The sequence below is a fragment of the Plodia interpunctella genome, chromosome 24, assembly GCF_027563975.2.
Source record: "Plodia interpunctella isolate USDA-ARS_2022_Savannah chromosome 24, ilPloInte3.2, whole genome shotgun sequence".
NCBI lineage: Eukaryota > Metazoa > Arthropoda > Insecta > Lepidoptera > Pyralidae > Plodia > Plodia interpunctella.
Genome location: NC_071317.1, coordinates 3,952,248 through 3,965,108, shown reverse-complemented (window position 1 = coordinate 3,965,108; position 12,861 = coordinate 3,952,248). Strand labels below are relative to the sequence as shown.

Here is a 12,861-nt window from a genome sequence, read left to right as displayed (position 1 = left end):
ACTACTAACAGTATGCATACACACTTAGTAAACTAAAGTCTACGAGTGTGCAGGTTTCCTCACGATGTTTTCCTTCACCGCGAGCATTTGGTGTTTGGAAATAGCAAATCACTTTGGCAAGATTACACGAGGAACGAGCTAGCACTTGACGTTTTATGTGCATACACTGTACTTTGGTGCATCACTGCAATCGATTCATTCAAAGGCTCAGGCGCAAAATGTCTCTAACGCAACATGTTTATTTATTTTACATATTCAAACTTTATTTAACTACATGGTACAAAGGTCGGACTTAATTCTAAAAGCATTCTCTACCAGCCAACCTTCGGGAAAAACAAAATGATAATTCATAGAGAATTCCCTAGTCGTAGAATGTCTTAATGTTTATTCGCAAAATGTCGCAACAGGGACTTAGAATAGGCAACTAACATTTGAAAAATACACATACAGATAACGCGTGTGTCAGGTCTAGTCTCAGATAAATGTCAGACGTGATTAAGTCATTAACAAAGCAAGAGTCATTAATATCCTAATGACTGTTGTTAGGTTATATTCTAAACCTCCTAAATACGGTTTGTTAAGTTGGAACTGTTGAGTTTATTTCTAGCAATTAGTGTATATCATGTGATAACTTAATGATAATTGATAATCATAACTAATATTTATAAAAGTAAGTTTATTGTAAGTTTTTAAAAGTAAGTTTGTTTGTTACCTCTTCACGCTCTATCTACTCAACCGATCTTCTTGAAATTTTGTATACATGTAGTTTGTAGTGTGGAGAATAATATAGGGTACCTTTCATGCCGGAAAATTAACGCAGGCGAGGCCGCGGGCAAAAGCTGGTAAGTTATAAAACCTCCATATGGAATGCCAATGGGACTTTGCGATATATACACATAAATATACATACATAAACTAAAATATGTCTTGTCACTATAGCACTTTATAAAATTGAAATTGACACAAAGAGACAAAACATAATTTAGGTTAAAGTTATGTTTTAAATTTTTCATGAATAACAGGGTACCTATGTATGTAAAAGTCTTTGGAAATATTTTATCATTCATTTTGCTATTGAATATTGACGCGTCAGATTGTAAAATCTGTTTTATGTGGTTTATTGTTCCCTTGGACCAAAGTACACATCATAATCTTCCTTACAATTTTCTATCATTTGTGGTCGGCGCAATACGTCTTTTCTCTTCATAAGTTTCTATTTGCTGTCATAATCACGTCCATTCCTAACTCCTTCATATTTTAACAAAATACAATACATTATATGTATATATATATATACGAATGAAAACCGCTTCGTACTACGTATGTATGTTCAGTGATAAGATAATAAATATCTACATGCGACTATAAATGAGTCTCCAAATATGTATTGTTTTGAATGCATTGTGCTCACCGATAAGCAGCGGCGCAACTGCCGGCGCCTTGCACCGAGGTTTAAACTCAGGGGTCCCCAACACTGATCAGCGACCTGTTTTGGCGTTCCATAGATGAGTGGTAAAAACGCAATTGTCTGACTGGATGTATTATCATTTCATATCGCCAATTCGTCATTTCAAATCATAAAACAGAATCAGTTGATTTCAGAGGTGGCCCTAAACCTTGTTTACATTCAAGACCTATTACAATCAGTAAAAAAAACTTTGGTTGTGGAGGGTCTCCAGATCGTTTTAGCCCCGGAGCATATATTTACTAGTTACGCCATCGCCGATAAGGCCGAAAATATGTGCAAGTGCACAACATTGGTCTTGAGATAACGGCATTTATAAACGGCGTTATTTTCCAAGAAACATGTAAATAATAAAGAATAAGCCAAGTGCAGGATGTGAGTCACTCAATGCGCGCGCGACATTTGTTCAACACGCGCTGATAAGCTGAAAAAATCAACCACTAGTTCTTTTATGGATGTCGGTCGTTTCCACCAGGCCTTAGTGAAGATCGATAGGATATATGTCTTTGGAGATTTACGAAAATAAGTTTTTAATTTCATTAACAATTTATGCGAGTGAAAAAATAATTTAATTAGCGCACATCACAGATAAATGTAAAAATTACATTTTTATATATTGTACTACGGGAGCAGTTACCCCATGTCCTAAGAAGTTTGGTTAAAAGTACCTATACAAAGCAAGAAGAGATAACAAACTTTCGTATTTATACAATTAGTTAGGATAGGATCTTTGCAGATTCGAGCGAGTCAAGGTATAAAACAGTAATTAAAAATATCCAAAAATATTGGTCACCTAATTGATATTTTCGTTTGATTAGAATTTGAACTAGTTAGTTACAGTCAAATAAATAAAAATCTTAGCAATATCATAAATCTATACGCGTATATCCAACTACCCTACTTATTAATATAATATATCATGTTTCATAATCTTGACAACTATATGCGACGACGTGAAATAGATATCAGATAATTTGTTGCTTTCTTTGTTCAAAATGGCCTTGACAATTAATAATTAATTAAATATAATCTTGGATAAATTGGATTTTGCTATCATCGATTGAATTTAGCTAAAATTCACGCAATATATGAGGATCTTAACATAATCAAGTTAATTGATGAAAGATATATTATATATATCTTAACCCGATACTACAAAAAATATTCTACATGACAATGAAACACAATTCACATTTCACAGAGTAAACAAAGAAAAAATAATAACAAACTGGTAGTTATTATCTGAGCAGAAATTTCAAACCGATGCGAGTCAAAATCTGACAATTGAATATGCCGAAGGACGGGTACATTGGGGAAGAAATATAGAAAAGCAGACTGTGGCCTCGAAGCTTTACGACCAAAGAATACGCTGCACGCAGAATACGCTCAGGTTAACGTTATTTTAAACCAGAACTTAGAAATTAACAATAGAAGGCTATGGCGTTCTCTCGTTTCGGATGTAAAGATCCAGTTTAGAGCCGCTGAGCCAGAGAAGTAAGTAATTCAACCGATACGTGAACACCTTCTTTATTATTGCCGTGCCTTCATTGGTTTAGCTGGCATCTTTGTGATATTAGCATTAGAAACACGCACCGTAGGTCCTTATTATCATTTAGCAGGTTATTTGCCATAAAGCGTGCAAATTAATAGCTAAGTGATTCCCGGTGCTAATATAACTGCAGAGGCCGTTTCCGATTTACAATTATTGACTGAAGTTTATTTCCAATATACAACTGCGGAACCAGTGGCAGAATGGCTTTTGAACGTATTCAAATACCAACTCACGCATCAAGGAAGTATGTAGCAGTAACTATTATTATTTCGATGAGTTTAGATTACTTGCAAAACGACAACAATCACAGCAGAGATTATTTTGTTGCTATTGAAAACATCTTTAGATGCCGTTGTAATTAATATCTAAGGAAACATTGTGTAAAATGTGAAATATACATGTGCAACAAAACCATATGGAGCGGAATGACATTGCGTAGTGACGTCACCGCGGCCTCCACGTGTGACTCACTGGGCGCAACTACGCAAATCCACATCCAAGTACATTTCCGAGCGACCTTATTTACACCGTCATTCAACTCAGTTGAGGAAAAATCATCTGACAATTGAGTAACATCGTGAGTCGTACATAAAGTACTACTTAACTTAAAGTAATTATGAATGCTTATAAACTACACCTACTTTATTTTGTTGACAATAAAGATGGCAATTTTAAGTTAATTTTGCTTTAATTCAAGAACAATAACGTTATTTTCCAATAACATTATTTTAGTTTAAGAGCATTTATACCTACTAAATTCATTGCTACTTGACAAATTAGCAACATAGATCCATGAATCAAAACGAATATTATCCTCATAAATTTCCTCACAGGTTAGCGTTAGTAGGAAAGAGGATAGCGATAAAATAATACTAGAATAAAAATAATATCCATAAAATATGTAATGTAAGATTTAAAATTGATAATGCGGTGTGATAGGCGTCACATATAACAAGGCAAGATGTATCGGACAGGACGCGACGTACCAAGTACCAACCCGTATTTTTCCCCCACATCCGAAACAAATTTTGCAACCTTCACTCGAAGCATGAAGTTGCATATTATCTCAGTTAATTATCTAACACCCGACTTGCATTACCAGTTGCGTTAGTTCATTCATCAACTGCTGATAGTACTGTAATGACCACATCATAAAAATTAAGAAATGTTAATGTTATCTTTATTACTTCCTTTAGTAAGTAGGTGCATATATTACATAGATATATACTTTTCTGTATATATGGAATTTAATATTAAATACACATTTTCATTGTAAGGGGTGTCCCCTAAATCAGGATGTTTAGTAATCAAATAATCAGGTTAACAACAAGATACAGAAATGGATGTCGACAAGTAGTGTGGGACACATAGCCAGGATGGACTCAAATGAGTGGACCAGAAACGACGTGGAGTGATTTACAGCATAACAAGCTTGTTTGTTACATGCAAAAAATCATTGCAATTTCGCCACTATTGCCGTTGCATACAGTTCTGTGAAGGACATGGATGGTCAAATTTATACATTAACGTTTATTTATAATCAATTAAAAATAAATTATAATCAATTCTTGCAAAATTTTAATTTTACTTGTCATCAATAATAATTAACGCCCAATATTTTCCCAGTTTCATCCCAAAAAGCAGGCCGTTTTTGAGAAAACAGAGATAAAGACCCAATAACATAACAACATATGAGTACAGCAAAATATAAATGGACAACACTCAATGACCCACACTAAGCAATAAACTTTTATCGTGGATCCGATGGACACAAACACAAAAACGTGCACAACACACCCAAAACCGCAAAAAAAAAAATTGTGATCACAGGTACAAATATTTGCCCGCGCTGGAAATCGAACCGAGATACAGATGTAGATGTCCACAAACCTGAGCATGCCGCAGTTGGTTGACGAGCGTGGAGCACCGTTCAGGGTCCTTCCGGCCGTCGAAGGAGTCCAGCTCTGCGGCAACCATGTTGAGGGCGTCATCCGCGAAGAAGAATTGGGCTAGCAGCGACCGGTCGTCCCTCTGTAACAATGACAAGATATCCCTTTGTTAATATTATACATAATACACACAACTAGGGGCCCGTCCTGGCTTCGCTTGGATAAAACCATAATACACACCTAAACCTTCCAGGAATCACTATCTATTTAAAAAGCCTGTATCAAATTAGTTACGTAGTTTTAAAGATCTAAGCATACAAAGAGACGGACAGACAGCGGGAAGTACTTTATACTTAGTAAGAAGACCTCTGTAACATCAGGTTTGCAAATAAACGATAGGTATGATATCCAGCGTGCATGTTGGTGATACCTCACTTAATTTGTTTAAGAACGTATCCTCATGAAGAATTATTATTTATTATCCCACGATAGCAGTATATTTGTTTTATATACATGTTGTTCAAACTGAATGTACCTACATATATGCAAAATTTCAAGAAGATAGGTTGAGTAGATAAAACTTGAAGAACCTAATTAACAAACATGCACATTGGTTAAGATTATGATAGTATCTAAATCTGACACCAAATTTCTATTATAAGACAAATTAGGTATGGAAAACCTGTATACATGCGAAACTCGAACCCACGACCTAAACAATAGAGGTTATGGGTTCATTGCCCGAACGAAATATATTTTTCCAAACCTTAGAAAATGAGGTGAATATAATTGACCGCGTTGGGAAAATAAAAAGACCAAAATACACGATAAAGTTAGCATAGCAGCCGGTCCTAAAAATAAGGTCGTATTATGAATCACCGCTTAACGTGTTAGTGAGTCGTAAACAGTGGCAGTGAACCCGGGGCAAATGGGGTGACAATATTGGATAGCAACCTTAATGTCGGCTCCACAGCATCGGCAACAGTTCGACAAACTTGGCGGATTTTCTTTGCGTAATGTACGTTAATTCGCGTTAGCATCTGCCAAAACAAAATAGAAGGCATAACAAACGAAAGAAATACGATATCGAAAAAGCAGATTCTCCTTCACTCACATCGTTGCGTGTTACAGTATTTTCGCGTATTATATCACTTAAAACATTCATATGATATGATCAAGCATGTCTAAAAAATGTACAATTAAGTAAATTTATATTTAAAAAAATAGTCGATCGAAATATAAATTACACTATCAATATTTTTATATTTCAGGAAACATGTTAATGATCCATAAAATGTTTTACCCAATTAATAAACAACTTTAAATTACTAGTTGCCGTTAAAATAGCGCTGTTAGTTTAAGCAAACTTAACCTTTAAAGGCACATTAAAAATGCTAATATTTACATATCATTAAACAATGCTTAAGATTAGTGACAAGTTACTAACGGCAACTAAAGTACCAAACAAGTTTGCACTAACGACCTAGCGAAAGATGAGCGATGAATGATAGGTATTATAGCGATAAACGCGGACGAAGTCGCGGCCCCTAGTTCTATGTTACAACACAATCCGTCACGTTATTATCACATACAAAGAAAACATGTGCGTACAATCTTAAGAAAAAAGTGTTATCGTATCTTTGATTCAGTAAAAACATTTGAAAAACAACTGGAAAGAAAATTATAATGTGTAATTCATTCGAACAATTGTCTAATCGATTAACATTACAAAAAAATTAAACGTAAGGAAAGTACAGAAGTACACAAGAGTAAACTTACTCTTTCACAAATATTTGAGCAAAATCACAACATAAACATTATTACAATATAAATACAAACAAAAGAAAATTAACATTATTTACTTCTATAATACATTTGCGGTTTTCCATGTATGCAGCATTCAAACGGCTGAATGAAAGGCAAAATAGGCAAATTGTACCTATATAAAAGCGAGCGTTTTTGTACGGAATTGTGACGCATGTACAGCTATGCACGTGCACTCATGATAACCAAACAAAATCAACAAGCGAAATATATATATGAACATTGTTACAGAAGTTAAACAACCAACCTATGGATTTCCTTCAAAAATGGACGAAGGAACACTTCTGCATCCTCCATCTTGGCGCACGCAGAGAACGTCTGAATGGCGGGACCAAGGCGACAAACGTCACACTTCGCCGCCTGCCCTGCCACTTTCATCACGATTGGTACACAATTACAGCCTTATGCAACGTTAAATAACATTTTTCAATGGTAGTTAATGACAATAATTGCACTAAAATATTACTAACCAGTTTAGATACGGCTTCGAATGCATTGAAGAACTAGTTAATGGTATGATATCTTTTACCCATCAAAAAAAAATTATACAATGACCAAGAGTACTAATAGAGGACAGACGAGTGTAACCAAACGAGATGGAAGATTTCCATACACCTTCCCGGGCTAATCCGGATAATCTCACACACAGTGGCGGATTGGGCTGTCTGTTTTTTCTGGTGTATTCTTAATACGCATTTCTCTTTCTTGTACGAGCCTAAAATGATACGAAATGGAAGATATGACGGGGTCTATAGCTTTCTCTGTCTGAGTTTTTATACCAGCGTACTAGAGAAAATGTTACTACTCAAGGAGATTCGTAGCAATAATATTTCATGAAGGATAAGCTAGGCACTACAGTATTGGAAAGGCGCCAGATTCGAGCGGCTAGTTAATAATAAAATGGAGAATAATAAAATGTACTTACATTGCGAAATACATTACGGTGCGCTCATCTCAATAAATATATTTTAATCGGAATTATCGAGAGCTTTTACATAATAATAACAATATGTACTTAATAAATCTAAGTCCGTGATACATAAAGGTAGTATAATTTACATAAAAAAATAAACGAAGACTTCTTTTTTGCATTGGCCACATAAAACCATCCAAAGCTGCGCTGGGATTTTCCAAAATGGGCATGGCCATTCCGAGATGAGGAAAACATGACTCGATTCACAGTCAGGGAGTTTGGGCTATGCTATAATCTCTATAATGTCAGGATATTTAAATGTTTACTATGTCTTTAGTGATCAAATTTACGCATCTGCTGTCTAAAACACGTTTAAAGTTAAGAAATAATTTAAAGGTACGAAAAAAGTTATTTTGAAATGAGTTTTTTTGTAATTTCTAATCTGAGCTGAGAGCCTTGACTTTTTTGGATGGAACATTAAGGTACGTTACTTGCCTTTTTGTCGCGTTCGAATAGCACTCAATGGTTCGTTTCTGTTTGTTTAAAAAGATCTAATCCTACAAAAGCGCTGTACTGTGTTTTACAACAAACAAAAGTTTGTTGTCGGGTTTTGTTGTAATTTGTGATTGCAATATCAATCGTCGGTCGTCTTTCAGATTGTGGCAGAATATCAATGCTTTGCTCATTCACGTTGAGAAAAGTAAGAACTGAGCCATGACCTTTTTGAACGGCTGCAACGCACACAGTTTTTGTGTGTTGTTTTAGTGCTAAACTGAATTCCAGTGTCATTGGGCTGTAATTTTTGTAAATAACTTGTGTGTGTTTTAGTTACGTTGAATAAATTATTATTCTATTCTATTCAAATAACTATTTGGATCGACGTGTTCTAAGGTGGAACGGAGGAAATTTTGTGCGTTCCAAATTTACCATTCAGCCTTTGGTGTACCTCAGCTACCTTTGACTCACATACACAAAAAAATCGCACTTGCTGTCTAATTTAGAACAAGGCAGGAAATCCATTTCACGCTACAAATCACTGATTACTTGGCAGAGCCGAAAATCATACAAAACAAAGGTTCGTCCACCGCTATGCATTGTGGACGGTGAATCAAAGCAATTGGTCACTCGTAATGATGGACACAATTTTTATAACCCACTGACCCATTTAAAGAAACGGCGCTAATCATTCATTGAATTATGTGTGTTGATTTTTCAGACCGATGAAAACATATGTAGATGTTGCGTTTATGAATGTTTTTTACATCGATTTTAATAATATTATTAATGAGATTGTTTGTATTACCTGTCAGGTTTTATGTACTTAACATATATATTCTTAAAACTTACATACATGTAGTTTAAAATACAAGATAAGGACATAAAGTACCTGTCATACTAGAAAAACAACTGCTCCCGTGGGATCGGGCAAAAGCTAGTGCTTACTTAGTTTATTAAAATGTACTAAACCAAAAAATTGATTATCTCAGAGACATATGGTTGGATGCTTGAATATAATGCAACTGTTCTCAGTGTAGATATTGTACTAAAATAGGAGATTTTGCGGCTTGGATATTATGACATTTGGTCGTGTTGCAAGCTAAATGTTATTTTGCAACTTGACTGTTTCGAGCCCAAAAATATTGCAATGATTGCGATCAATGAAAAATGTTCAACCTCAATTTTATGAGGAAAATTAATAATTAACGAGAAACCAATGATGCGCTATGACTGTGACGTGACCAACCATTGCATTGTAAAGAAACTTTAGGGAATGAAAACTAAGAGGAAAACCAACTTATATTTTTGTTGCTTAGAAATTGTAGACGCTGAATGCTAGTAGACGAATAAATTTAAACGCTTTACAATAGCTATATGAATTAAATTTAAACGCTTTACAATAGCTATATGAATTAAATTTAAACGCTTTACAATTTGTAAGTTGTTCCCTAACTTTAACCTGAGCGTTTTCCTGGTTTCAGATACCAGGGTCCGCTTTCCTACTATTCTTCGATTCACGCGGTCTTTGGCATCCTGTTATCAGACCTAGGCAGTCTATGCGAAAATGTCCGAGATTTAAGCCGTATTAAAAAGGAAATTTATATCCACTGACTAATTAGTTCGGTGGTAACTAAAGGATTTTCACGTAATTAGGGAAATAAAGCTAGGATAGATAATGCTAAGTTACTATATATTTAATCTCACTATGGAGGGCATAGGAAAAAAAGATACTTGCTATAAAATCTATACTATAACTGTAAGCTAAAATTTCTGATATGTGACCACGAGGCCTGAAATTATAAAAAAACTACACTGTAAAAACTGTGCAGTAAATACCGGTGACACTGCATACGGAAGGCTGAATGTTTTACATAAGTATAGCATTTGCTAGACAACCTTGGAGCTAAACTTCGTTTCCTACATTAGGTACCCAAACAATAGAAAATTATACAGAATAACTATATTTTATAAACGCAGTTGCGGCCTAACCTGACACGGACAATTTGTAGCTGATTACATTTTTATGACAATACACAGACATAGCATGACCTTATATCATAATATCTAGTGGTGACTTATAGACTAGACAAATAGGTACCTATTTAGTACTTTCTGGATCTATATTGATTGAGATCTATATTGGATTGGATAGATCTAGAATGACAATGCAATGACATCATATGTCAGCTCTCTCTCAGCCAGATAGTTACCATCAGCCATGACCGTACCGAATCGAAGTACCTACAATGCTGGTGTTTACAATTGCGTTGACACAATGTTGGCGAACCAACAAAGCAAAAGTGTGTAGCAGCCATTTAAAGAAAGCGTCATAAGAAATGTTGATGTCGTCGAAGCGTTGACATGCGTAATGATCAGAAAATTTGGGATGCGAAGTGGAGAGAAAGAAAATAAATCAGACTATGGACTCCGACGCCCTATGCCTTAGGAAGACACAGTGAAGGCCCAGACACTCAGAACAGTAACTGCCAGCCTCGTAAACTGTTTCTATAGACGCATTTAAAAATATTGTTCTTTAATAAGCCAAGTTTCTTATTCCTTCACTATTTATTATGCAAAACGCATTGTTCTAATATTCATAAAGTATTATCATGAAAGTGCAATCCACGCGGTCTCGGCCGTGAGTAATGGTTGCACAATAGGCATGAATGCAACCTCTTATCTCGGTAAAATGCTCAATGCTACACATCGCAGGAACACACTGCACGGCGGGGATTATGCAGCCGATGTAGACAAATTGTACAGTATGATTTATGACGATCTTGCCGTTTTAAGACTGCATGGTAACAATAACAAGACTGTTATTTAGTGCCACAATGTGTTATCATGGAATTAGGTTTTTTAATTTAATACGGTCCGCATAAAACTAGTCCAACCACGAAGTACTTGTAAGTTTTGGACTGTAGATTTTTGTTCTAAGATTAAATTTTTATTCTTTACTTCTTCAGCTACTTACGGCATAACAAATTCGAACTATATAGATAATAAGGCCTTGTGTGTACCCATTCTACCATAATGTATGTCGTCAGTCCATCACGCCATTTGGTTTGGCTTACCGTAGGCATAAACTATGCATCAATGTGTATAACAATTCGTTCGCTGGTTAGTGAAAATGTACAGTCACATTTAATTGCCCAAATTCAAAGCCCCTAATGCGGGAATAGGTATAGAGATACGTGCTGACCTGTAATCGAAGGCCACTGTACATACATACTTTTTAGCTATTGATACAGGTTATTTAATTCGGGCTTTTTATTCTTGCTATAGATTCTCCAATGTGCAAATGTAAAATAGGCTGTCGTTTATGGTTAGTTTTTGCTGTCTTCGCAGAGTAAATAATACCTATGTATACATTTATCTTTACTATTAGTATCATTACATACAGTTTTTTTTATAGGTAGAGTGATTCAAGAGGAAGATTTATGTGCATAATGTTGCACACATGCGAAGCCGGGGCAGACCGTTAGTAATTATTATACAAAACTGAACACAAGGAAGTCATAATTTATTAAATATTAGTAGATAAGTACATCATACGCTTTTCTTGTACTTAGGTTCAACGTCATATGACATAACATTTTTTTTGCATTACACCTCGAATAGAAATATGTAATAAGAGCAATAGAACAATGGCTATTAAAATGGCAAAACAATGGCCTAGCGGAACACAGTTTAATAAATGACTGAATAGTTCGCAAAACATTTGGCAGCGCGACCGAGTTTCGCTTACTATATTGAGAAAGTTGTGTAAAAAAAGTGAAAGTGCGCAAGGGAGACGGATAGAGGATCAGAAGAGCGCGAAAGGACAACTTCACAAACCGATAAGGCTATTTTAGGTGTCAAATACATTGTTAATACATTAAAATTCCGATTGCATTATTTGAGCGCAATAATGAATAGTGATAAGTGAAGCAATATCAAGTGTTTTAGAATCGGAAAAGACGGACGTAATGGAAATAAAAATAAAGTATCTACAAAACAACGTAACAAAATATCCAGGGTGCAGAAGTTTTTTATCTTATGCTAGCGGCTCGTCCCGGCATAACTCGGGTAAAAACATAATTTAGAATATACACGTAAACCTTCCGCAGGATTTAGACTATGTAGGTACCTACCTATTGGTGAAGACCGCATGAAAATCAGTACAGTTTTTGAGTTATCTCGAACAGACAGACGCGGCAGAGGACTTTGTTTTATAATATGTAAGGTCCTGAAGAACTGTATCGAGTACCTAGCACTAGTCGATAAAAATATTTTATCTGTATCTACATACGACTGACAAATTGACCAATTTCTAATAATAGCTTTAAGATTCATAACCATAAATATATATTTACGAAATTCACATCTTGCGTATCTAAACAAAGTATATATATATAATCTAATCCTCGCTTAAATTATTCGTTGTTGAAATCGTCCGCATAGATTATACACAGAAGGTAATGTACAGTCTACCACACGTCAAGTTAAAATTAAATAAATTTGGGCAGCTTGATGTGCACTCGACCGTACCTACAGACAAGAATGAATGACTGACTTTGTTTAACATAAACAAAGTCAGGAGTAAATAAACTCCATACACTATCTCTGAATACAGTTTAGAATACGTATGATTGACTTGGAAGTCAGAAGTGAGTACCAGATTGAGTGACGCCACATGGCAATTAATTCCTGAAGAGCAACATTTGTTAGTGTTCTTAAT

General features: G+C 35.2%; 1 protein-coding gene across 2 annotated transcripts in view; it reads right to left on the bottom strand.

Annotated features, from left to right (window-relative positions):
* The window catches only part of LOC128680309 (uncharacterized protein), a 34,340-nt gene that overhangs the window by 19,148 nt on the left and 2,331 nt on the right, over nt 1-12,861 (bottom strand). The window contains exons 1-2 of one of the 2 annotated variants that reach the window (XM_053763356.2): nt 6,978-7,115; nt 4,908-5,048 (exon numbers count right to left, since the gene is read on the bottom strand). In XM_053763356.2, coding sequence (XP_053619331.1) covers nt 4,908-4,994 — 87 coding nt within the window. In that variant the 5' untranslated portion in view covers nt 4,995-5,048; nt 6,978-7,115. Of the gene's footprint in view, nt 1-4,907; nt 5,049-6,977; nt 7,116-12,861 lie in introns of those variants that run through there. The other variant, XM_053763355.1, reaches the window with a different exon arrangement.